Source organism: Manduca sexta, chromosome 16, assembly GCF_014839805.1.
Source record: "Manduca sexta isolate Smith_Timp_Sample1 chromosome 16, JHU_Msex_v1.0, whole genome shotgun sequence".
NCBI classification, from domain to species: Eukaryota; Metazoa; Arthropoda; class Insecta; order Lepidoptera; family Sphingidae; genus Manduca; species Manduca sexta.
In genome coordinates this window covers 4,618,226-4,644,813 of record NC_051130.1, presented here as the reverse complement: position 1 = coordinate 4,644,813, position 26,588 = coordinate 4,618,226, and the positions used below count along the sequence as shown (strand labels likewise).

The window sequence follows — 26,588 nt, the reverse complement described above, 5'->3', positions numbered from 1 at the left end:
AATCATTCATCAGAGCCGTTAAGCATTTATCGTTTAAATACAGTCACTTACGGAACCGCGTCCGCGCCGTTTCTTAGCTGTAGATGTCTAAAGCAGCTCGCATGCGAAAGTAAAGATCCTGAAATTAAGCGCGTCATAAATCAGGATTTTTATGTAGACGACATGATCACGGGACATGATAACAAAGAAACTTTGTTAAATAATTGTTTGGCAATTTCTAAGCTACTAAAGTCTGGTTGTTTTCCACTACGCAAGTGGATGTACAATTTTGATTGCAATACAACAGAAGTAGATTTAGACTTATCAAGTCATTTGAAATCATTAACATTAGGCGAAAATGTCAATGCAAAACCTTAGGTATAGGTTGGCATAACTCAAGTGATGAGTTCTATTTTAATTCACATTATATTAACACTGAGCAAAAGATTACAAAGCGCTACATTATATCCATAATATCACAAATTTTTGATCCACTAGGCCTACTTAGCCCGTTGATTATTACTGCCAAGATAATGCTTCAGAAATTATGGTTACTAAAGTTAGATTGGGATGACGAGTTACCCAATGATGTTATTCAAGTATGGCATAGGTTTGCTAATTCTTTGCCTATGCTAAACACCATAAAGATACCACGACATGTAGTAAGTTCTAATCCCAGTTATATTGAATTGCATATATTTACAGACGCTTCAGAAGCGGCATACGGCGCATGTGTCTATGTACGCACCGTCAACACCGATTCAACTGTATCATGCAATTTATTATGTTCTAAAAGCAAGGTTGCTCCTTTAAAACCAGTGAGTATACCTAGACTAGAATTGTGTGGGGCCTTACTCGGGGCTAGACTTTATGACAAGGTACGCGAGTCATTACACACCGAATTTCGAAATGTAGTATTTTGGTGTGACTCCACAATAGTATTAGGATGGTTGCGTATGACCCCTAATTTATTAAAGACATTTGTTCAAAATAGAGTTGCTGAAATTCATGAAATTACAAAGGAACATCCATGGCGTCATGTTCGTACCACGGACAATCCTGCCGACATAGTTTCGCGCGGAACGCGAATTGAGAATTTAACTTCTAACCATTGGTTGCATGGTCCATCATTTTTAAGTGAGCCTAACATGGATAATAATTATGAATATAATAATTCTCAATTATGTCAGAGTGAAAATTTACCAGAGCTTAAATCAAAAACAACAATTTCATTAAATGCCAATGTGAAATTACCACAGTCTCTGTTTCCTTTCTCTAGATTTTCACAATACAATCGTATGAGACGTGCTGCTGCCTATGTACTTCGTTTTATATTCAATACACGCCACAAAAACAACCGTCTCAGTGGCGCCATCTCTGTCGCCGAACTAAGAAACTCTGAATTAATGCTAGCTCGATTATCGCAATTAGAATCATTTGGTACTGAACTTACTTCGAAATTGAATACCAACACAAATAATGTAAACAGGGTAAAAGGCAATTTGTCAAATTTAAACTTGTTCGTTGATGAAAACAAGATACTGCGAGTAGGTGGTCGTTTAGCCAACTCGCTTGAGTTTATGTATGATAAAAAACATCCTATTTTAATTTTTTCCAAACATTGGTTTACAGTGCTTTGTTTCGCTTTGAGCATCAACGGTTGAAGCATGCAGGGCCGCAGGCACTTCTGTACAACGTGCGTGATTCATACTGGCCGGTTGCAGGCAGAAACCTGGCAAGGAAAATTGTACATGAATGTGTCACCTGTCGTAGATTTAGAGGTAAAACACTGACTCCTATAATGGGCAATCTGCCAAAGGATAGAATCACACCCAGTTTTCCATTTTTGCGCTGCGGTGTTGATTATGCTGGGCCAGTTCTTATATTGAATCGGAAAGGTAGGGGTGCTAAGCTTATCAAGGGTTACATATGTCTGTTTGTTTTGTAACTCGGGCTGTTCATCTAGAGCTGGTCAGTGACCTTTCCACAGACGCTTATTTATTAGCTTTAAAACGATTCATTTCACGTCGGGGTAAGCCCTCTGATATATACTCAGACAATGGTAGAAATTTTGTAGGTTTAATGACAGAATTCACTAAATTCATATCAACCTGCTCAGCTGATATCGTTGAATACGCAACTACTCAAAATATTAATTTTAAATTTATTCCTCCATATTCACCCCATTTTGGTGGCCTCTGGGAGGCTGGTGTGAAGTCATGCAAACATCACCTGCTGCGATCATTAGGCAATTCGCATTTAACTTTCGAAGAGTTAACCACATTATTATCACAAATTGAAGCAATCCTTAATTCTCGTCCTTTAAGTCCAATGTCCTCAGACCCATCCGACTTTGAGCCGTTGAGTCCTGGCCATTTTTTGATTGGACGACCAGTCACCGCACCAGCTGTGGCAGATTACATAGATACTCCGACATTGAATCTCAACCGTTATCAACGAATCGAAAAAACTCGGCAACATTTCTGGGCACGATGGGTGCGTGAATACATTTCGGAAATGCAAAGTCGAACTAAATGGAAAACGAAGAAACCCGACTTGAAACCTAACACACTTGTCGTTTTAAAACAAGATAACATTCCGCCCCTCAAATGGAGTTTCGGGCGGATTTTGTATACTGTTCCAGGCAAAGACGGCGTGAGCAGGACAGCCGTCATAAAGACCGCGTCAGGAATTGTACGGCGCTCGTTCTCTACAATATGCCCCCTGCAGGACTCAACATTGGAAGAGGGTCCTTCCAAGGCGGGGGGCATGTTGGCGCCGTAATTTAATAAGCTCTATGCGGCCCGCTATTCTGCCACACGGCGGGCTGCGCCGTGACACGGCGATCAACGGGCCGCACCGACGACCTTGCAGTCGACGCGGCAGTTTAAAACAACGAATCACCGTCGCTTCGCGGGCATCAGTTGAACCGACGCGCACACAAGATTGGCGGACCGGTGATGGCCAATAAAACGGAGCGTCGGCGCGTCGGGTGTGAGGATCGGCCGGGAACCCCCGTCGCAGCCTCTCTTTGGCAGCCGACAACGGTCACGAATACAATGCACAATTATTGTAAATTCAAATTCAAATAAACTTTATTTTTAGTTCAAGACGAATTATCATTCCCCAACATCGTGCTTTGATCGCCACGTATATTTGGATGGTATCTTAGGGACGCTTTGAAAGTAATTTACAACACTCGCCGGTCATTAGTTGTTTTGACGTTATGACCATTTTTTGTATCGAATATTTTTTGACCTGATGTATTGTTGTTTAGGGATGTAACAACCTCATTTATAAGTATATCTGCTTACAAAAACATGTTCTGTGTATTCGATGCAGTTAATCTGCTATTCAAACTTTGCTTTCCACTTCTCTAAGGTCGGGTAGTCGACGCACGATTCTTGTTCATGAGTGTCGATGATCACTTACATTCACAACTTGCTCATTTTCTAGCCCCCTGCTATTATCTAAAATCGAGCAAATTGCACATTAGGTGTGTGAGTGTTTTGTCAAAGTAAAGGCTAGCGTATTGAGTACGATAGTATTTTTATTCTAAGAAAAGTATCCGGCACACTTCGGCATTATGTTTGACCTTTGAAGTATTAAGCTTCATACGTTTTTGTGTTTTTTTTTTATTTGTACCAAAGTATCGCACGCCTTCTACGACACCTTCATTGGGGTATTTTTGTAACAGCCTTTGCCTACAGCGGCTTAACTTCCCACGTATTGCCACCATTTGCGAGAAGAAATCACGTAACAAGTTTGGAAATAGAGTGTTTGGATCTATTACCTTTTCGGCGTTAGACGAACTAGTTCGCAATTTAGCGCATTATGCTCGTTTGATTAAAAGGTGTAATGTTTGGACACATTTATGCTAATTTTATCAGGTCTAAGTTGATGCAATTTGTAGAGAAGTAATTTTTTCACATTTCTGGTCAGTTTAATGGCGACAATTAAGAATGACTTCCTATCTTCCTCATAGCATGTTCAAAGTAACTGAACAGTGCACACTCTCAATAGAAGTCAAAATAATAGATCTAGTCGCATTCTTTGCGGTGCGAGCTTCCGGCGGTCGAGTGGCGGCATCCGCGCGGGAGACGGGATTGTTTATCGTGTGAGAAAATACGATAGAATCAAGAATCTTTAGGCTAATTCTTCATACTGCTGCTACGTAGAGCTGCGTTGGAGCGACTCATACATTGCATTCTTTTTTCATATTATTACTTATTCTCTTTGAACGCATTTCGACACTAATTAGTTGCTCTATAGATAAACGAATAGAAAAATGAATATAAATGGAATTTATATGGTTACACATATTATATCCTTAAGGCCAACTAAATTAGACAACATTATTTACCCAACAAATCTGGCTCATGACTGTATGATCTACGAGTCCGTAGCGTTCTCTACATGGAAAAGTAATTAGATTTTGTCCACCAGCGATACTAGTAAAATTTAATGGTCCTTCGAACCAGATCGTTATATAATTTCTTTTAAAAGCTTACATATCATAATGAATACACGTGAGCCTTTTTCCGAATTAATTTGTGTTTAATTTGTCAAAGTGAGGTCGTAGGTGAGCTTTAACACTTCTTAACGACGAAGTCGCATGCGAGTGCCTCGCCGCCGCTGAATATCTATACTACGGGTTTGGTAATTATTGTACATAGATAAAGTAATTATGGACGTCTTGGCAGAACATTATGTAGGTCTTACTTAATATTTATGTTTGTACTAACTTAATCTCGTGCGTATGTAATTTATTTTTGTTAGAGACTCGCGCTGTGTGGATGTTATCTTTATTTCAATCTTATTTTCGTGTAGTTATTATAATCACAATAATGTAGCGTGAATGAATCAAATCTTTCGTATATAGCAAAATATAGCATTTTTCCTAGAATTGTCTTCGTCATTAATTAATGAAATAAAGAAGGAAGAGAAAAATGATATTTTTTATTATGTAAAAGGGTTGTCAAAGTTTGATGAATCAATTTACAAATATTTTTGTGTCACATAATATAAAAACTACCCTATTAAAAATTGGGTATATAAAATATGTTGCAAAATTACTACGTTCAATAATACAGCCTTAAGATAGTGTAGGGCAATTCCACCATCTTACTAATTCCCAGTTATAATTGGGTTTTAGCCAAGAATCGAACGAACGTGATCTTAAGAACATTGGCTCGAGAGGCGATCGCCAAACTTAAGTTTGGTGTTTCCATAAGCATTGTCTTCTGAGGACTTGGTATTTATGGAACATGGATTAGATACACAAGTAGAAATTTCAAAAACAAAGTTTCAAATACAATTGGACAAACGAAGATTAATCAAACTTGGAGACATAGAATGTCGTGTTGAAATATTTTGTCGGGCGTAATAACTTCTTCATAATAAGGTATTTCAAGATATCGAACAAGTATTTCTTTGAAACAGATTAACTTGGGCAACCGCGAGAAGTATTTCAAACTACATTATGAATTCCAATTTCTACTTATTTCGTTACAATGTTAATTAGGATACTTTTAGGAATATTTTAGTTCCCTTAAAGATGCCTAATAAAAATTCCGGTAATGCCGACTAACTTGGAAATGTATGAAGTGGTTTGTCGTAATGCGATATTACACAGACAGTCAGTAGCTAAGCACCAATGTTTCTGGGAACGTGTTTCTTGGTAGGTAGTGTATCCATAATAAAGTAAACAAACGATACTGAATAATAGAATTCGTGTGATGTATTGAATGACTTATAGGACTTGTAATATAAAATTTAAAAAAAATCACGCCGAATTGATAAACTCCCTTTTTTGATGTCGGGTAATGAAGAAAGGAAAATAGGGGCTTAAATAAAGAGCGTTATATCAAAATTTTGATCGTATACATGAAGGCCGGCACAGATGGTGTAGTGTTAGTGGCGTAAGAGATGTTGGTGGTGATGACAGACGAAGACACAAAGCAGGGTGTCTTGCGGTGTGAGTCGTTAAGTCGTCGTTTCCGGGGCACAATGAGAGGCAGGCAGGGTGTTATTGACGGGGCGGCGGGTGGTGCGCATGTGCACCACTGGCGCCTCCGAGTCTCGCCGGTGCCTTACTAACGCCCGTGCCGAGCCCTGTCGGCAGCAGTCCACTCGCGAGCCTCCCAATGGACACACGCGAAAATAGCACACATGTGCCACACCACGCGCTCACACTATTATTATGTAGGCACATCAGTTATTGTGATAACGTTTTTTAATCCATAAATTGACCGTGACGAATCTAATGTATGTCTCTTGTTCTAGGTGTACATCTCCTTTGAGTAAACCCTCCGGCTGAAACAATTGGTGAGTTCTTTTCTAATTGTTTTTGTTCGTGTTGTGTTTCAATTTCTGTGTTAATTTCTTTAGCGAACTAAGATTTCTTTATATTTTTCTTTATGTCGTGTCCCCTATTATCAATGTTGTTACTTTTAATGCTCGCTAACGTAACATAACAAAACCATTCCGCTATGCCAAAAAGATAATTGAGTAAAAATGCCACGGGCCGATCCGAAAGGAGCCGTAGAGTCTATAGAAATGGATCGCAGGTGAGACAGCTGGTAGTGACATTTTGTGAACCGCTTGCTCGGGCTTTTTTATAACATTTTTTGCGCGAGGTCTTTAGACTGGCACTTCGTCTTTGTGCGAGGAACACCTGCCGGGGCGGCAGCGGGTCCCGCTCCAGTAGTGCTTGTTCCATTCATGCGTTTAATTGTACCCGTTTCGATAGACCTCAACCTAGTTTAGAATTTGCAAGTTTGACCGTACATTGTTCAGTATACTCGGGGAGAAAAGTTTGCATTTCATTTGGGGTTAATTTATTGTTCACTGCCGCTCTTTCACTCCACACGTGTCGATTCAGACTTAGAATTTTTTACGACCGCGTAATGAATTTGCTTAACCTTTAGCTTCATTCGCATCTTAATTATATAAAATAAGTGGAATATCTCGCGGTTCGTTTGCCGCCTCAATAAAACATCCGCAACTGTACAAAGGCGGCGGGGAAATGCCTAATAACTTTGCGAACGATACGCGCCACAATAGACGGCGAACTTAAAAAGCGGAATTACAGGAAATTAAGAAAGTTTAAGCCTTTGTCAGGGCTATGATAGGCTGTGTATTGGCACCCTTTTGTGCGGCCGTACGGGCCCGCGGTGCCGGCGGGGCGCGAGTCACTGACCCCGTTCACCTGCTGCCTTGTATACGCCACGAATTAGCATATGCTGTGGATGGTGACACTTAACGCGACCTGTGGGAAAATATAGCCGTTTGTGTGCCAAGGGATGATACTTATATTTGTTTAGAGTATAACAATATTGTGTACTCTGCGGGAATTGAGTTTCATTTAATTGCTTTACACGAAGCTAAAGCGATGTTATAAAACTTCTACATTGCTAAACCATTAAAATGCACATCGCCAAGTATTTAATTAGAACACGGGATTTTATAATAAAATCAGTTCCTGTTATTTTGATAACGAAACGCATGTAAATATAAATCCATTTTCCCTAATATTATTTTTCTCAAACAGATTAATTGTTAAGGATGTTGCTAATTTGATTAGGAAAAGTATTTTTGAACACATAAATACGATTTTTTTTACCCGGAAATGTTAATTATAATACGTTTTACAAAAAAATTAAATACATGAATAACAAATTGATTTTAATCACTCATAGCAGCCTGGAAATCTTTAGGAGACCTATATTTAGCTGTAACTATTATGTGGTCGTCAAATCAAATTGACATTTAGTACATATATAATATATAGTATATAAAAATACATTAAATATGAAGTATAGTAAAAGATAATATCGATAAAATAATGCATCTAAAGCGAAAGTATGCACATGGCGAGCGTGCCAAAACACAAACCTGCAAAGTGGTGCAACTGAAGGCTTCGTAGCGCGTCCGACACGCCAGCAGCCATTCCCGTAATAGTTTCCGACTAAACTTTTAAACTAACTGCAGTTAACATGAGGTACCGCTCTCGAACCCAACTCTAATACTTTGTTCTATTGCGCTATTTTCGCTTCAAATCTGTTCCACCTTTATTTTCATGTTTATTTTGGTATCCTTTTTTGAGTATAGGTAATTTAAAACGGCAACAAGGATTTTTGCGGCCATGTAGGAGGCATTGGGCAGGCAAAATCTGTACAACCTTTGTTAGTATTATATATTCGGCACAAAATTCAACGTATGTTTATTTTTTTCCTGAAATTGTAGTTCGAACTTCATTGTTCAGTCTGTCAATAAAATTATAAGACAACTATTATTATTTCAATAATAAATTAACCGCATTCATGCATTAAGTTCATAATTCTTTAAAATAATGGTATAACGACTAATAACTACTAATAAGTATTCTATGTAAATGAAGACCAACACCAACATAATATAAATTATAAACATGGTACAATGTAAACCTGTCTCTATTATAACCTTTACTTGTACAGAATATTCCAATACAGATTCAAAGGATTTCTATTTTACTTATTGCGTCGTTTCTATTTACGTTCGTATATTATCTTTTTCGATTTTCGCAGAATTTTCTTCCAAGAATATTTGTTATTTTCATTTGTACAGGTATTTTCGTTGCTTCTTCAAATATTCTAAAGAAGCAAATTATTTTTATCTTTTAGAACCCACGTCTTTTATAATAAAAATGTATTTATGTCTGCAACTAACTGGTTATATTATCTATTTTTAAAACTCATTAAAAATATATTGTATTATTAAATTTTCGATCGAAGTAAAGATTACACAAGGAAATTATAATAACTATAAATAAATCGTATGATATCAAAATTGTATAATATATATTAAAGTTAAAAATGAAGTTATATTTAAAGTATCATCCTAATCTGATACAATAATATTAAATGCAATAGCATTGTAATAATTTTAAAAGCTTACAATGTTAAAATAGATCGATAATAAAATATTTCAAGCTATGATATAACGTGTAACTTTTGTATAAAATCTAGAATACCTTAACCACAAATAGTAACTGCTATGCCTATGTTACTGAGGGAGCTCGTAAACTTTTTAGAGGCAATAAAAATCTCAGCCACCAACGTCTAGACACGAATGTTACAAACAAAACGCGTCGAAGCTAATTGTCTTTGTATCTGATTTGTGAGTGTAGGTAATGGGATCCATATTGGGATAGCGGCGCCTCCTAGTCCCGCCGGCTCCCGCTGCAACCCTTTTCTGTCTTGACACGCCACTGTCACAATGTTTGAATGTTTCGTGTGGGGTTGGATCCGGGATAATCGAATTGTTTATACTGTGATATTAATGACGAAAGGGAATAGAGTGAATTCCTTCGGTTTTAAATTATGATTTTCCTTCTGTAATTTTTTATCTCATGTTTTTTAAACATGGTCATAATTCTTTAGTATAATATATCCGTTGACATAATAATAGTATTATGTCAATGGCTTATAGAACAGAGTTAATTCCTTTAATATCATACATGTGAATATGTGATGTTTGTCGGCTAATCTTGCAAATATTGCTAAATTGATTTGGCACACAGAGAGACGTGTTCTAGATTAACATAATATAGGCCACTCTTATATTCCTCCAAATGAAAGTGAGACGCAAGGAAAAAATATGAATTCGGTACGTTATGCTACTACGGTCGGAAAATATAAAAGTAAAAATATATCATTGAGACCTCCGGTGATGGGTCGAATCACCAAGACACCAATCAAAAATTACCCGAATAACAGAAATAAAAATTCCATCATAAATATTATTCGATAATTTACGAATGCTGGCATTATTTTCGCTATGAGCAAGGCCAATCCTCTCGTAATTTACCGCAGTTGAAGAGTTCATTTCCACTCATTAATGTTATTGATCGCTCATTACGCATGTAATCCGTTCTATGTGTGTGTTCGCTTGTCAGAGTACATCCTTTTGATGAATGGTAATCACAGTATTCGAGATGTAATCACGACTCATAATAATCTTCATTATCGTTTTAGCTAAATATAGATGAATTATGTGGATTCGTTGAATTAGGTTGTAGGTTTTTCGGATCGAAGAGCATCTTGATAGGTACTGTTACGCTTTTTTTTGGCGGTCATAGACTTGAATAAACATACTTCCTTTCTTTTAGGGCTTTCCATGGTAATAATTTGCTTTGAGATGAAAATGAATGATGAACTAGTGTCTTGTTCGAAGGACCAAATCTATGTAATATTAGCATACCTATTAGAAACATTGGCGCACTTTGGTTTCAGGATCGGACTTTACATATCCAAAATCTGTAACTAGGTCAAAATATTTAAAAAATAAGGAATAGGCTTAAACATCAGAAGTTCGTACATATATAGCTCTAAACCGGTGAAGGTAGCTGCCGCTACGGCAACGTTTGATAAATTCGTTCTATATATTAGGACTTTAGTCGCTTCCCAAGATTAAGTTTTAGCGATGAACATGCGTATCCATAATCTGAAGCTGATCGTTATGTTTTTTTTCGTCTGAATTCACTAAATCCATCTAATATTTATTTATTCTAGCTATTTAATGTCTCTTTACTTTTGTCTTCTATTGTCTGTTAATAGTGACGGATATTCTATTAACCCAAAAAGTACTCATGTTGAGCAGAGGCCATAGATCTATAAATCGCAATACAGTAGTGCATCAATTCGTATTAAATATATCGCCATGTTGTACCGCCACCCTCCCTTATGAAATTTTTGTACGCTCGGTCTTCATACCAAATAAACGCCCATGCACGGGGCGATCTTTGTCACGGACCTAGGCATACAGTTAAGTGTGAATACTTCAAGGTTTTAAATTCACATTGAGGCCAATGAGGGCTCGCGTACATTTCTCCTTCGCTCACCCTAAAGTGGTTCCCATCCTTCCTCCAAATCCCTATGAACTTTCATCCGGGCCCCTGGAGTCGGTACGTAAGGTGATTCCAGTGTTCCCTTCGCAGGTTTAAACTGCAGGGGCACCTACAATAAAAAAAAGTTGTCCCCCATCTCAACTTTGGTCTACCAAGACTGTAAGCAGTGTCAGAGTTCCACCATTAATTAAATAGTTGTATTAAATATTTATGACCGCTACGTGTGCTTCCCGGGTCCGAATCTCGGGTCGGTGATATTGGGTTTTTGCTTAGTATCAGTTCGGAATCTGGAAATTGTATCCAATATGGCGACAGGCTCGCCCACCATAACATCATGGGACGCAACACATAAGGCGAAAAGTGGTTGCCCTGGTTTCACCTCTGCTTACTCCTTCGGGGAAAAAGGCGTGAAATGTATTGTAAGTTTACATTAGTTTTTATTTGCACGCGCAGGTACCAACATGAAGAGGGACGCGTATGGGGACGAGGGTCCCGCGCAGAAGCGGCAGCGACATTCAGACGACGAGGTCACATTTCTCATACCAAGCAAGGTACAGTACCACATGAGCTGCTGAACATTTAAAATATTTTAGTAAAATATTAATGTCGAAGTTCAAAATATAGGGCTCATAAAAAAAGGTATAACAGTCGACCTTAATGTTATTACATGATATCGATTGTAGAAGCGACCTAATGTTATTTATGGAACTTGTTATTAAAATAATATGTCATATTGGTACACTTAATGTAAACAGAATTAAACAAATATTACAGAGTAATTTCCTAACAGGTGGCTGGTTCAATCATTGGAAAAGGTGGCACCAATATATCAAAATTGAGAAACCAGGTCAGTATGAATAATTAACGTACTATACAAATGTATTCACAGTTGTTTTACGAAAGTTACAGCCTCTGTAAGTAACATGCGACTTTGTTATATGTTATTGTTTAGTCATTTTATAAGGCTCCGATTGCATTAGATACAATAAATAAATACATATTTTATTTAAGAATGAATATCGCATTGTCAGTTATCAGTATCGTACATAATAAGTTGACTTATTGGATTGTATTAATATCGGATTTGAATTAAGATCTAAATTATATTAATTTGTAATCTACCTAACATGTTTTTCGTCACAGGTTCGTCTATGAGTCTTATAATTTCTATAACCGTACTGCTCACTGATCTGTGTCTCCACTGGGTAAAGAACAATACCTGATAGACCCGTTGCTTCTGTATTATATGATGATGTCCACGCGACGCGCAGTCTCATATAAAACATGAAAGTGATAAAGAAACGCAGGAGACCGAGTCATGATGGCCGCGCCACTGGCCAGCCATGATCGGCGCTCGTCTCGGCGGCCGGTCCGTACGATGTACGCTGTAGGCAGAATAACCCCCCGGCAGCCAGTTGCAGGTGTCTAGCGCCCCCGAGCCGCCCCTGTGCCTAGTAGGCTAGCGCCGCGCGACTCCACTCGCTCCCGCTCGAGCCGGTGGTGGGGTCGCGCGGCGCGGCTACAGCGTGTCTTGGTTGCCGGTCCCGCCCCGCCGGACGCCGCCGCCCCGCACCCGCCGCCCCGCCACGCAGTACAAAGCCTCTATAACAGTCCCAGATTGCCCCGGCCCCGAACGGTAAACTATATCGCCAACATGTACTCTGAATCTATATAATGCGCGAGTGGTGTTCCCTCGTGAGTCGTGACATACGCTATCGTCAACAGTCAGGTGTCGGATCGTGTTTGAGTTGTCACCAGCTGTCAGCCGCCGGCATTAGGCGCTTCATTCCGTACTTCGAGTCCAGTCCTCATCAGCACCCTCTGCCGGACGATGCACTCTGTCGCACTGGAAGCCTTACGATTTCACTTTCACGAGCGCGGTGTCGTATCGGTGTCCCGTCTGCTCTGTTAGGGCTTATCTTTTCACGCGAGACTCGTTTCCGCGGCGGCTCATGCCGAGTGTAGCTCATGCCGATATCAAACCTCATCGCCATCACGCTTCTATAAAGTAACTATCACTCCGGCAAACAGACCTCCCTGACCGTTGATTTGTTACGATGGTATAACAGTATTAACAGCTCTATATTGTGTTGTGAATTTTCTTACCATTTACCGCGCCCAAGAGCCTCGCACTAATCGTATTCATAATTTTCAGGGTGTTATCAATAACGGCTGAAGATGTGGACACGCTTCTTGAAATTGTCAAAGAAATATTGCCATGTTTGGCGGAAGTAAGTGGAAATTGCATAAATGTTTATCACTTGGTGATACCGAGAACTTCACAATAGTAATATATTGGTGTTTTTTGGCAGGGGGGACCCAAGGCCATGGGCGACCAGGACCTGGACGTGCGTCTACTAATCCACCAGAGCCGCGCCGGCTGCGTGATCGGCAAGGCCGGCGCCAAGATCAAGGAACTGCGCGAGGTAGGTTTTTGCCCCGGCCCCCGGTGCCATTAACGTGTCGTTCACTAGGATGAGTTACGGGCCACATTTAAAGGTGTGGAAGCAGATGTGGCGCGCTTTTAACAACGTGTTCAAGTCATCTGCCGAGCGAAGGTACAGTTATTTGTAAAGATTTTTTGTACGTGCCGAGGTGCGCGGCCACGTGGTGGGATGAAGGGCAGATGTGAAAGCAGCTGCCGCGGCGTGGCCCGCGCTTTGTCTCCTCGCTCGCCGGATGTTTTACGCGATACTAATGTTTTTTACGTACTATTTTTACCCTCGATGTAACCATCTTTCACCAACGTGGGTGATTGCGTAAACTTTCAATTCCACACTTATGTGTAATCCAAGCGCGTGGGTAGTTTCAACTTTACCCGTCTTGTTAATTTGGTTAACGTTGCGGCACGTTGCGGACTCACGTGACCAATTTGGCCCGTGAGATTCCCGCTGTAAAAGCTCTGCGAACTCGTCCAAATTGCAAAATTGTACGCAATCATTTGTGGAGGAACAAACAACGTTAGCCGTCCGCGCAAGTTTAGAGTGCACCCCGGCGCGGATCAATTACATCTCGTTCAACTTGCTCGGGGAAGTTTTAAAATGTCCACCGAGCGGCCCCACGGTCCAGAGACAACTTAATAATCTCTCGTTGTTGGTGATGGGTTTCATTATTGACCATAAATAATGGTAGTTTGTATAGTTGACATTGTTTCCACATATGTCGTTCGCAGAGCACTGTGATGCTGGAATTTGGAAATATGCTAAGAAACTTGTTTTTTTTTTTGGGAATCATTTGGATCGTTTCTTTTTATCCCCGTTAGTATTTTTTTTACCTATAACGCCTATATGATATATTTAATTCGTGGAATTTTTGCCAACTTTATAATTCCTTGCATAAAGTCGATGGCAGGCAATCTGAGAAAATATAACTCGGTTCTTATCTACCTGAACCGGTGTCCCCTAAACATCCTTGCGATTGTTAATATCGATCAGCTGTTCCCGGTAAATCTTTTGTTCGATATTGTTTGTGATAGAACCGATTGTGTCGCGGTGGAAGGGGCACAATGAACGCGTTCACTTTTTGTGCACTTGAGACGCAACATTTTGTTTAAGAAAAAAGTTCTTGCATTACCCACCGGCCTGTAAGGATTCCCTTGTAGAGTAGCTTTGTTAGCAACATGGTTAGTTTGGCTGTATAATTGAACATATGCATAGTAATAGGTAAAATGATAATTTGCATTGATATTCAAAATTATTCAATTTTCAGCAGACACCGACTACATCCAATGAATTATAATGTCGAATGGCAGAGTAATCGATAAGAATTCGCAAATATTATTTCACGTTATTACTTGTAGCGGCCTTTTTAATCCGTAGGTTCATGCGTTTAATATAAGATTTAAGGTTGTTGTCGCGGAATAGTGTTGTAATTTTATAGACGAGTGGGAGGGGCCGAGGTGGGGGTGGAGGGGCACGTGCGCGGGCGGCAGCTGCGGCGGCAGGTGCGCGCGCACCCGCCGGAAGGCCGCACAAAAAGCGCGCGCGCACCTGGACTCGCCCACATGCATCCCGACATATGGCCTGCGCCTTGGACCTTCCCGGCTCCACTAGCAGGCGTCAGTGCATATCGATTCCATCTTCGCCTAATAACATTCCCCCTTAAAGTTAGGAACTCATGTTTGGCTTCATGTGTACTGCGTAGTAAGTGTATACGGAATGCGCCGAGGACATTGTTGTTGTAGAGCGTGTAGTACGGTTGGTGTCACGTGTTGGTGGGGTTTCATCCGTCGGAAGCGCGCGCCGGCGCCCGGCTCGGGTTACCGGAGCTGCGCGCCCGTCACGTGTATTTTTTGTGGGAACGCTCCACATCCTTCCCGCGAGTAAAATGAACCGCAACAAAACGGTTCCGCAGTTGTACAAAGCTTTATAATAAGCGTTAAGTTTAAGTACGACATGCTTGGGTATTTTGTGACAGTTAAATAGGCGTCATGGTTATAATTTATTCTAATGTAATTGTAGGAAACTTGATGGGGCGTAGGTACCATAGGACATTGTACGTATAATAGGCGGTTCGGAGGTGGAGGTGGCACATAGGCACGGGCGTAGTTAGCATGTGTGGAAATTACAATAATGAGCGAGGTGCGCATATGTCGTGGCGGGCGCGTGTAATTAGCTCCGGCGAAGTGACAAAACGCGTCGGCGCTCGATGTCACACCGGCAATTACCGCGGCGGCACTCCGCGGCGCACGCGACCGCTTCCGCTTCCGACCGACATAAGGCTTCACATATCGACCGAACTTCCACACAATGCGCCCAAACCGATCTAATACATTCGCCGGTTGATTGCCGCCCGCCGCCCTGGGGAAATACCCATCGCCCGCCGCGCGGCTATTAAGTGTTTTTCCTAATTTGTTTGTCGGTTACGTAATTGATGATGAATTGCCTGAATTTCCATGCAGAAAGTTTATTGTGCATGAAAATTTTTCCGTCACGGTTCTTTTAATATTCTCATTCTTACTATATAAAACAATAAAAATTTGACATAAGTATTACGGCGAGATGGTATAATAACATGAAATTGTTTTGATAAATTCATTTTATATTGTACCCATGTATTGAACTCACAGGATTTCAAGTCTATTTCTTTGCAAAATTTAGTTTTCATACATCCAAATGTAAGTGCTAAGTGAAAGTGGATTGTCTCGAGAAAATCGGTGACATTTAGCAACATGTCTCGATGTCATCTTAGAGCGGAAACAAGGGTGGGTGTAGGAGGGCGAGCAATATCGCCGCTGTCGAGTGTGTAGCTTCGGCGACGTAGTTGCGTGCGGTAGGCGTGGCGCGTGCCGCGCGCTCTCCTAGGAGCCCCACAAGTGCACCGCGCACGGGGCGTGGGGCCGCGCGGGGGCGGGGAGGACGCGGGCGGGGGGGGGGGCAACACGGGACTCACGGGAGGGGGTAGCCGGCAGGTGTTGCACGTCTGACGGCACTCGCACAGCTCACTAAACCACCAGACGCGTACGAGTGCGGTCGTCCCCAGACCTGCTCACTGGCTTTGAAGTATTACTTAACACGCGCGCGACGCGATCGATCTAAATTTATAAATTTCTTTTTGAAAATTAAATCGAATTACAATATGAAGTTAGTACTGGAAGTGCTTCATTATATTATCGTGAAAGTGTTCGGTGGGATCGCGATGTTTATCCAGCAAGTAGAGGCACTTGGTTTCAAGGCGGACTGTATGGCGATGCAGTCGCGCAGTGTTGTGCCGTGGGAGCGAGTGTTTGTGCGGGCGGTGTCGGTGTCGGCCACGTGGGCCGGTCGATAGCGCGCGCTTGCGCCGAGACTACTGTCAGATGTCACCGAACTAGTGTCGACCCAATGCCGGCGAAACCGAATCGACAATATCGATAACGGTAATTGATATGTCATCGATTACGAACATCAGCCGAAACAATCAATCAGACATACTAAACAAATGTGTATACTTTGTTATTTGCCCCGTTTCTGTAGGCATTGTCAGTCTGTTGACTTATTGTTTTCCAGACTTCAATAAACATTGTTCTTCACAAACAAAGCGGCGCAGTGAATAGCGTTTATTTCCGCGAAATTCGCTTATTATTGTACCGGACAAAGAAAATTGTGGTTACATGTTGATCAAAAGCCCTTTGTGTTCTGTCGCGTTATTGAAATAATATTCTACAATTATAAATAGGCACACAGAGTTTCTTAAGTCGGGATTTTCATGATTTCATTTGTATATCTAAATTGAGATTTTTACAAAAATAAAGTTGATTTTTATGACTTAGATTGGTGTGTGCCCGTTTTATATCATCAATCCTTGCTCTACAATTAAACCTTCAAATCTACTCTAGACATCGTTTTACATCCTCAAGCCAATTACAACATAAGTGTTACATAACACAATGGAAACTTGCAGAAAACCGGCGCCCGCCTGAAGATATTCTCTAGTCCGGCGCCTCAGAGCATGGAGCGCATCGTGCAGCTGGTGGGCAAGCCCGACGCCATCGCCGCCGGCATCCGAGAGGTGCTCGAACTCATACGCCAGGTGGGTACGACAGATGTGCATCGGTTTTTTATACGATCGTTTCCTGTAGACCCCTATCTATGCCTTTGTTCATTTTTTTTATGAAACTTTTAGATTGTTTTCTTGTGGGATTGTTAAAGCTGATGTGTTCTGGGAATTTGGTATTCGATGATTTACATGCAATGAAGTTAGCTGTAAGTTTATTTTCGCATCTGGCTTAATTTTTAATTATTCTCTTATATAATAACGGAGTTTTCAAAATGTAATATGTTATATTATGTTGTTTACTCACATTTTTAATGGCAATTTAACATTACTTGTAATGTTACGCTGTAATAGCAATCTGTCAAAAAATCTATATATTGTTTAGCTCCACTGCTTCTACTGGTTGCCATAGTTGAATAAAATATTTGTGGTATTGTTTGTGCCTAGTTTAGATATATATTCTAAAAGAGTAAAAAAGTACTTCAAAACAGGCCTTTTTTTTGAGAATTTCTTAAGGTTATAGCTTAAGGTCCATTTTTCATACATTTTGTTTCACCTTTATTTAATACGACGAAATTTTAAAGGCCGAAATATCCATGCATATTAATTATTTTTACGTTTTTCTTTCAATTGCGAGAACTAATCACTAACTAGACGTGAATTTAAATTCTTTACTTGTCAATACTTGTATAGTTACCCAGATTAAAGGTGAAACAAAATGTATGAAAAATGGACCTTAAGCTATAACCTTAATGGGACATGATTAAGTGGTGCAATTTTTGTACCTACAAACACTATGATTCGGTATCAAAGGTTTTTGCAAATAACACGTTTTCATTCATTGTGTCATTACAAATAAAATAACATAATATAAATTCACAATTCCAGGTGCCAATCAAAGGTCCAATCCAGAACTACGACCCGCACAATTATGACGATTACTACGCGGACCAATACGGAGGGTTCGGAGCCGGGCAGGGCGGCGGCGGTGGCGCCGGCGGCGGTCGCGCCGGCCCACGGGGCCCCCCGCGCGGTCCTCCCCGCGGCATGCCGCCCATGGGCCCCGCCGGCCGGCCCCCGCCGCGCGGACCCCCGCCCGCGCGCAATGGCCCGCCACCTCCGCGCACTGGCTTTAACGACTTCTCCGGCCCTGGACCACGAGCTAACTTCAGCGGCGGTCCCCCGCGCGGAGGCTTTGGTGGCGGCAGCTTCGGAGGGAACTTCGGAGGCGGTGGCGGTGGAGGCCGCAGCTCCGGTTCTGGCGGCGGAAACTTCAACGGTAGCTCGGGCAACCAGCAGGAGACCACTACACAAGTTACCATTCCCAAAGATGTAAGTATTCCTTTAAAAGATCTCAATCACGTCAACACGTTCACACAGTCAAGCAGAATTGACATTACTATTACAGAGCCAGAGGAATGTATTAAATAATTGCATGCCATATTATAAATTATGCAACTAATTTATGTTTCAAAACATCCAATCGCTTCACTAATGCTATCAGAAAAATATATCATTTGATTCATTCGTGGTAATTTTATAGTATACTAACATGACCATTACGTTTACAGTTGGCGGGCGCCATTATAGGCAAGGCGGGGTCTCGCATCCGCAAGATCCGCGCGGAGAGCGGCGCCGGCATAGAGATCGCGGAGCCTCTGCCCGGCTCCAGCGACCGCATCATCACCATCACGGGCACGCCGCAGCGCATACAGATGGCGCAGTACCTCTTGCAACAAAGGTAACAGGGACTGCAGTTGCTAATAATATACGCTTAACCATAATGTTTACGACACAAGACCTAATTTCCACTGAAATATGAAAATGTGGCTTACTTGGTTGTATTTTACTAAAGAGGTAAAATGACCAAGCGAAAATCTTTAACATACTGGTAAAGGTATACCTATACCTTTCCACTGCTATCGATATTTCAATCGTTGAGGTTTTACTCGTGCGATCTTACACTAAAAAATATTTATTAATAATCCAGACATTATTTTCCTTGCTGGCGCGTGCATATTACCGTGACGTACGGTCCAGTGCCAGTCCAGTTGGGAGCTGTCTCTTTTGTTTTATCGATGAAACACTCGCTGTACAATGCTTTAATCTGTTCTATCTGCGGATATCTGCGCTAAAAACATTGAAAAATTGATAATGTCAACTAAAACTTGGTAGAGATGAGACAATATTCATCAAATTCTTGCTGTCATTTGCTACAATCCTCGTAATGTCATACTAATAACTGAACGCTATGATCGGCCTGCATGGCGTCATGTATGCATGCATTGATCGAGAGATCTGTGATATTATGTTACAATTTGTACCTACTACCTATGTACCTAAGTTGCATGTTTCCATCAATACACAAGCTATTTATAACCTTATCCATCATGCTAAGGCATTGTTAATTGAGCCATGTTTCAATAAACAACTTTACTAATACAATATTATTTTGGCAATAGAATGTTTGAAGAATTCCCAGATTTGGCATCAAACAATGCAAACTAAGTTTAGAATGTATAGTTCGACTCATGAAGTATTTCAAGTCCAGGTAAAAATGTAAACTTAATTTGTAGATTCGATGGGTACTTTAGATAGTGTTTGAATTTATGTTTCATTTTCTATTTTACAATATTGCCTTTTCTAATGTAGTTTTGTTATCCTCAGGGTTATATAAGTATGGAGTAAGCGAAATTGGGGCGTAATTATTTTGTAATTGGCTCAAATAATATTTAAGTGCACTCTCTGTATTTGCTATGTATTCATATTGTCATATATTTCGAGATAGTATCGTAAACTAACTCATCATCGATGTACTCAATTGTAACTAACATTTGTTTGTGAATAACCAGTTTCTAGGTGGTCATCGACTAACGGGTGCCATCGAGGAGCCGCGCGTTGTATGGAAGACTAGTGATTTTGTTGTTTTGATTAATTAACAAGGAATCACTAATCTGCCTACAAAGCGTCGGCATGCGCTTCGGATCAAGATATTTCATCTTCACACTGCTACAGTCTGCCTCTTTGTGTTACTAACATTTTCTATTATTTTCAATGTGTGGTAAATATATTTTCATTTATGCTTTGATATACAAAGTCTCATGTTTATTTTCGTTTTGCAGTGTGCACGAGAGCAACCCGAATCTCGGTCGAAACTTCTGATTCGAGGACATATTGAATTATATGTTGCTGCTGTAACTTGTAAGGTTTAATAAACCACCTCATATCACGTGATTGATCCTGTAACTGTATAGTGTAACGCGAGGCTCTCGTCTATAATGGCGTGTAAAGTCTGACCTGGAAACAACCGAAAAAAAAGGATAAATTTGTTTTGTAAATAGACTTGTTTGTGCTTATCTATTTTATTATCACAAATCATTTTATCTATGTTTGGAACAACTGTATATTGAAATGTAGTTTCAAATTTCCAGATCAGACTTCACACAAAACGTAAGAATGCATTTATCATTATATACATAATACTATTAAAAGAGAATTATCTAAGATTGTGTCAATGATTTACTGATTTATTTGTTACATTACATCGATGTAATTTTAAGTGATAGGTAATAGAAATTAAACGAAGTTTATTTTATGATTCATGTGTTTTTTTTTTCTAACATCATAATTTTAATTAAAATCGCACATTTAGTTTGATACCTTATGTGCTCCAAATCGAGATAAATTTTCATGAAGGATATACAAATTCAAACCATTACCTTCCATACTACGATGAAATTGGGTAAAAAAGTGTTTAGATTGAAGTAATAAAGTTAAAATTATCGCTTTTCTTTGTCAGAAAACTGAAATTACAAACTATTAGCATTTAAATTTCTTGTCAAAACCGACAATAAGAAATTGCACTAAAAATTATGTAACATATGGTTATAATTATAACACTATGTGTACAACAAATATTCAATTGATCCAAAGACTATTGGACAATGCAGTTAGTTATAGAACTTTGTATTGATCCATATTCATTTGACATATTTTTCTGTTCACCATATCAATAAAACAATTTACCTACGAATTTTTTTATAATTTATTTCCAAAATCACATTCTTGTCTCCTTATAACAATGTATAAAAATTATCGATATAAATGATCACAACATAAAGCTCTTGCGGCAGATCGAGTATCGTTCAGTCAGGTTTAAACAGGGGCGGAAGATCGTCAGGATGCGGAGGCAGGTCGTCTGGGTGCGGCGCCTTGTCTATCTTCAACATTATATACAATATGGGCACTATAATCCCCAGAATCACTACTAGGCCAAGTAAATGAAACCATTTTAAACCAAAATCTGCACCATGTGATGTAAACTCCTTTACAACAACTGCCTCGACAGGAATCTTTTCTTTGGGCAGCAGTTGTGTATCTTCCGTAAATTGTTCAATGGGTTCCGCATCTGTGTATGGTATTACTGCTGGAGTTAATGTGCTGTTCATAACAACCGCATTGCAGTCAATAGCACAATGATCGTCTTGTGTTTGTGACACATTTGTTTGTGGTACGCCATTGTGTATGAGCTCGTGTATCGAATTAGGTATTTCACTCGATGTGGAGGGTACTGGCTCGTTCTGCGCTACAGGTATTAATTCAGTCAACACTGAATAAGGTGTAACTGGCACTTTGATTGTCCGTCTGGCAAATATTTCATTGTCTTTGTGAATGTGATTAATCCTTTTCAATTCTGAAATCTGAAATCAAGTAATTGCTGTTATAAACCTGATAAAAATCTATTTGTATTAAATGCTAAAATAAAATATTACTTCTGTATATACTTAAATTACTGATGCTGATTCTAGAAATTAGTTATTGTTATTTAACATTTGCTACTATTACTTCATTACGATATTGAAGCCAGTAAAAATATTAGATATTTATGTAATACTATGAGGACACAATGCAGCATCACTTTTTTTTTAATTTATAAATATATCTGTGTAGTTTTCAGCTATGCCACATGTCTACACTGAAACCCTGACGTTTAAGAACAGGTTAATAATTATTAAGATTATGTTACATGATTCCTTCTTCATGTAATGTTAATAGCAATACAACAAGACATACCCTAGCCTTGTTGATTTAAACCCAGGTGAGATTGGATGTAGTAAAAGTATAATAATTATGACACCCAATATCCACATCTCATACATTGGCATAATTTGGCAATATATTAATTCAGTAAAATGAAAACAAACATACTGGAGTGGATTTTTTTGATCTTGTAAGTAACATAGTTTTTTAAATATCATTTTGCCCATCCCTTAACAAGGCCGCCTATTACGAGATGGAATCAGTTGCTATATAAACATAAGCTAAGTGCATACATAAAACATTATTAATATCAGTAAGATGTCAGGTGCCATTTCTTTACATGCAGAATTTATTCATTTCAATGATTCTATTCAAAAGACAAAACAATATCAGTATTCATATGTGACATCATCTTATTTTTAGCTTAACTGATAAGATAGCTTCAGATGTGTTTTTATCATAATGCATACAATTAATGTAGCTAAAAGCATTATAAATATTAAAAATTCTAGTCTTTATTGTTTTGTTTCTTTTTCATGCACTATTAATCAGAACAATATTTTGCTATAGTTTACGCACCAGAAAATTATTACACCTATTTTACAACTCAATAGAGTATAGAATAGGGAACCGGCCTACGTTTGATTTTGTTCATTATTCTATATGTTATGGTAAATAATACGAAAAAGAAGCACTCCTGCGAAAACTGCATAAAAATTGGTTAAAAAATGGGCTAGTAATTCATATTTCAAATATTATAACGTGCAGAAGTGGGCGCGTTGTAGGGATATCGCTTCATCTCTTTCTTTCGCACGCGTCGTAATGCCCGATGACGTCAAATGTGGGTATTTCGTCTCTTTTCTGTTTCTTGCTAATTACCCCTTCCACCGACATTCAAAGACTTATAACTTGTTGATTTTTTACCGGATTTTCATAATTCCTTTTGTGTTATAATTTATATAACGTAAATATTTGATAATAGTAAAGAACAAAAATGAGTCCGGTACCCTATTCTTCATGAAAGAAAATGAAACCAAAAGAAATATTTTGTATCCATAAAATGTTCAATATAATTTCGATTTAGCAAACTTTTACTCCACCTCTAATTTAGAAAGCAGTTTTCATTAGCTAAGAACCAGTGAGAAATATTAGCATTGCTCTTCTTCAGAATTAGTTCAAAGGTACAGTGTATGATACAAAAAATTATATTTGTTTAGAGATTTTTAAATGGACGAAAAGCCATAGTGCCATCAAAACATCAAATAGTAGAGGGAAAATTTATAAAAGATTCCAATAGTTGAATTTTCCCTATAAAAATTGAGGTCAATAAATGCAAATGAGATCACTATAACTGGTTTCATGTGGGTTATGGTAGTAATCTAGCTTAAATTATTCACACATGTGGCAATATAGAAGTTTTAGTTAGCAGTTAATATTTGTTTAGAATTCCACATTAGTACATTTTGTGTTAACATTTTTTTTTCCTTATAACTGTCATCTTTAATTTATCAAAGACTATTATCATATGAACTGTTTAGTTTTTATTAATTGTAAAACAAGGAAGAGAAATTTGGTTACTTGATTTTTCCTGCAAGTTATTATTGTAATTTATTTCCTTGTTATTATATGGATCATATTTTTTAGAAGTTTCTTTTTAATTGTGGTTGTTTGTTGATGACCAATAAAAACCTTATGTTTTTAGTATTTAAAATATTTTTCATCAGGTTTTGCAACAAGCATTTGCAACTGAACCCCTTAATCTTTAAACCAGTAATATATATTGGTTTAGCTTAAGCCAATGTGTGCATAGGCAAATTGAAACAAAGCTAGTGTTACTATGTAGATGTTTGGTAAGTTTGAAGAAAATTAATGCAGCCAGCAATGCAGACAAGTTTTGTTGAGCTACCATCACACATTGTGCATTGTCAGTTTTTATTGTTCTATACCAAATGCAATGGTGTAACTACCAGTGCTGAAGAGGGTTTTTTTTTCCGAAAGGTACCCCGAAACGACATACAAGTACCTATATGCATAAATGCAGGCTGAAAATTGTTCCGATAATAATTATTCTATAGAAATTCAACAAAAAGCTGGCAAGAAGCAGTAGTATGAATCCTTCGCCATTGGTAACTACACCATAAGGGGTCTGTAAAATCTGTACTTATATTTTTTATTGCAGTTGATTGTTAAGGCCAACATGTTGTTAGCCTGAGGGCAAGCAATAAAACAACATTAATAGTTGCAACACCATATAGACCTTTAAATGACAAAATACTGTGTGACATTTCATTGAGCTTGTGACCCTGAGACAATGTTAAGTCTTATAATAATATATATAAATAAAAGGCTTTATATTTCTTGCAAGAGTTTACCTATGAATATTGTTTTATCCTTTGTTTTATAGACATTTACATATTCATATTTACATAGTCTTATTATTTTCTATTTATTTATTTATACATATAACACCATAACGGTTAATGCTAATCTGATGTTATACAGACTTAATCTTCAAATTGGTTTCAATAATGATTAATATAATGTGCAAATATCCCTTAAAATAAACCACAACAGAGCAGGCATACTGCTGCTTAGAAAATGACATTACTGAGGTACCTACCCAGAAGGCCTGCATGCATCATATTTTAAAAAGTAGGGTAAATAGTTTACCTTATATTTCTTTTATTATGTTTGCCATAATTTTTATAAATATGCATTATTGAACACTTACAGAGCAATAAAATCTTAGCGCGATTGCTTGTAGGGTATCTCCCTCTTGAACTTGCGCCTCTATAAAATGTTCCTGGGGTTTTATTCTGTACAATTGTATTTCACTTTGGCCATCATCGTCGTCCTTTTTGTTCGTTCCCATCGTATGCGCAACTAGATCATCCCCACTATGCATCAGACGCGTCCTGAAGGAAATAAACACTCAATGTAACACGTAAACAAAAGATATGATGTACCTACATATTTGCTCAGGATACACTACACTCACCTTTGTTTCATTGTAAAATACAAAACTACATCTAAAGATATCTATCATGACTTATTTGTAACGTGATGTCTATCTAATTATTTGGAATTTATCGATATATTTTAATTTTAAAATAATAAACCAGCTGTTGATTCACTACCTTTGACCAATTTTGACAACTAATTGACAAATGACAGATGACGTAGCCATTATATTATTTTTAGGGATGTAAAAATCGATAACGAAATAAATGATGTGGATATTAGCGTTGATGCCGAATTTGTACCGCCTGCACGTTTTGAAAAAAAAAAGGTCCCCGATTAGAACTTTACCGCCCCGTAGGGCGTTTCCACCCCTAGGCTGTCTTTTGACTACGCTGAAATATCGCAAAAAGTTCTTTATTAGAAAGACTTTATTGAAATATTAAAATAAGATTTGACGAATTTATTGGTATTCTCTAAGTTTAGACTCATACCCCCGTCGTGGTAATACGATATAGCTAAAGCTACATTTCTGCTACTTACTACTTTGAAACGTGCACTTAAGGCTATTTTGCGAAATGCGTATGGATCGCGTTTACTAAGCGTGGCGGGCCGGAAAAGAGCCGTATAAAATAATATACGTATGGTATATCTATACTATTATATAAAGCTGAAGAGTTTGTTTGTTTGTTTGTTTGTTTGTTTGTTTGTTTGTTTGTTTGTTTGAACGCGCTAATCTCAGGAACTACCGGTCCAAACTGAAAAATTCTTTTTGCGTTGGATAGCCCTTTGTTCGTGGAGTGCTATAGGCTATATATCATCACGCTATACCCAATAGGAGCGGGGCAGTAATAGCTAATCTCAGGAACTACCGGTCCAAACTGAAAAAATCTTTTTGCGTTGGATAGCCCTTTGTTCGTGGAGTGCTATAGGCTATATATCATCACGCTATACCCGATAGGAGCGGGGCAGTAATGGCTAATCTCAGGAACTACCGGTCCAAACTGAAAAATTCTTTTTGCGTTGGATAGCCCTTTATTCGTGGAGTGCTATAGGCTATATATCATCACGCTATACCCAATAGGAGCGGAGCAGTAATGGCTAATCTCAGGAACTACCGGTTTCAACTGAAAAATTCGTTTTGTGTTGGATAGCCCTTTATTTGTGGACCGCTATAAGCTATATATCATCACGCTATGACCAATAGGAGCGGAGCAGTAATGGCTAATCTCAGGAACTACCGGTCCAA

At 38.8% G+C, this 26,588-nt stretch overlaps 2 protein-coding genes across 7 annotated transcripts in view; one reads left to right on the top strand and one right to left on the bottom strand.

Annotated features, from left to right (window-relative positions):
- The window catches only part of LOC115447554 (heterogeneous nuclear ribonucleoprotein K), a 32,290-nt gene extending 11,351 nt beyond the window's left edge, over positions 1-20,939 (top strand). For 4 of the 6 annotated variants that reach the window (XM_037439334.1, XM_037439335.1, XM_037439337.1 and 1 more), the window contains 11 exons: positions 6,265-6,306; positions 11,321-11,418; positions 11,658-11,714; positions 12,460-12,503; positions 13,023-13,098; positions 13,180-13,293; positions 17,249-17,377; positions 18,230-18,673; positions 18,913-19,082; positions 19,804-19,892; positions 20,464-20,939. In XM_037439334.1, coding sequence (XP_037295231.1) covers positions 11,329-11,418; positions 11,658-11,714; positions 12,460-12,503; positions 13,023-13,098; positions 13,180-13,293; positions 17,249-17,377; positions 18,230-18,673; positions 18,913-19,082; positions 19,804-19,849 — 1,170 coding nt within the window. In that variant the 5' untranslated portion in view covers positions 6,265-6,306; positions 11,321-11,328 and the 3' untranslated portion in view covers positions 19,850-19,892; positions 20,464-20,939. Of the gene's footprint in view, positions 1-5,957; positions 6,184-6,264; positions 6,307-11,320; positions 11,419-11,657; positions 11,715-12,459; positions 12,504-13,022; positions 13,099-13,179; positions 13,294-17,248; positions 17,378-18,229; positions 18,674-18,912; positions 19,083-19,803; positions 19,893-20,463 lie in introns of those variants that run through there. The other 2 variants (XM_037439338.1, XM_030174682.2) reach the window with 2 other exon arrangements.
- A 429-nt stretch (positions 20,940-21,368) lies between these two features.
- On the bottom strand, positions 21,369-25,557 carry LOC115447578 (lysM and putative peptidoglycan-binding domain-containing protein 3). Its single transcript, XM_030174721.2, has 3 exons — positions 25,380-25,557; positions 25,113-25,296; positions 21,369-22,041 (listed from the first exon to the last, which is right to left on the bottom strand). The coding sequence occupies exons 1-3, from the start codon at positions 25,388-25,390 to the stop codon at positions 21,487-21,489; spliced, it is 750 nt and encodes a 249-aa protein (XP_030030581.2). The 5' UTR covers positions 25,391-25,557; the 3' UTR covers positions 21,369-21,486.
- Positions 25,558-26,588: the final 1,031 nt, after the last annotated feature.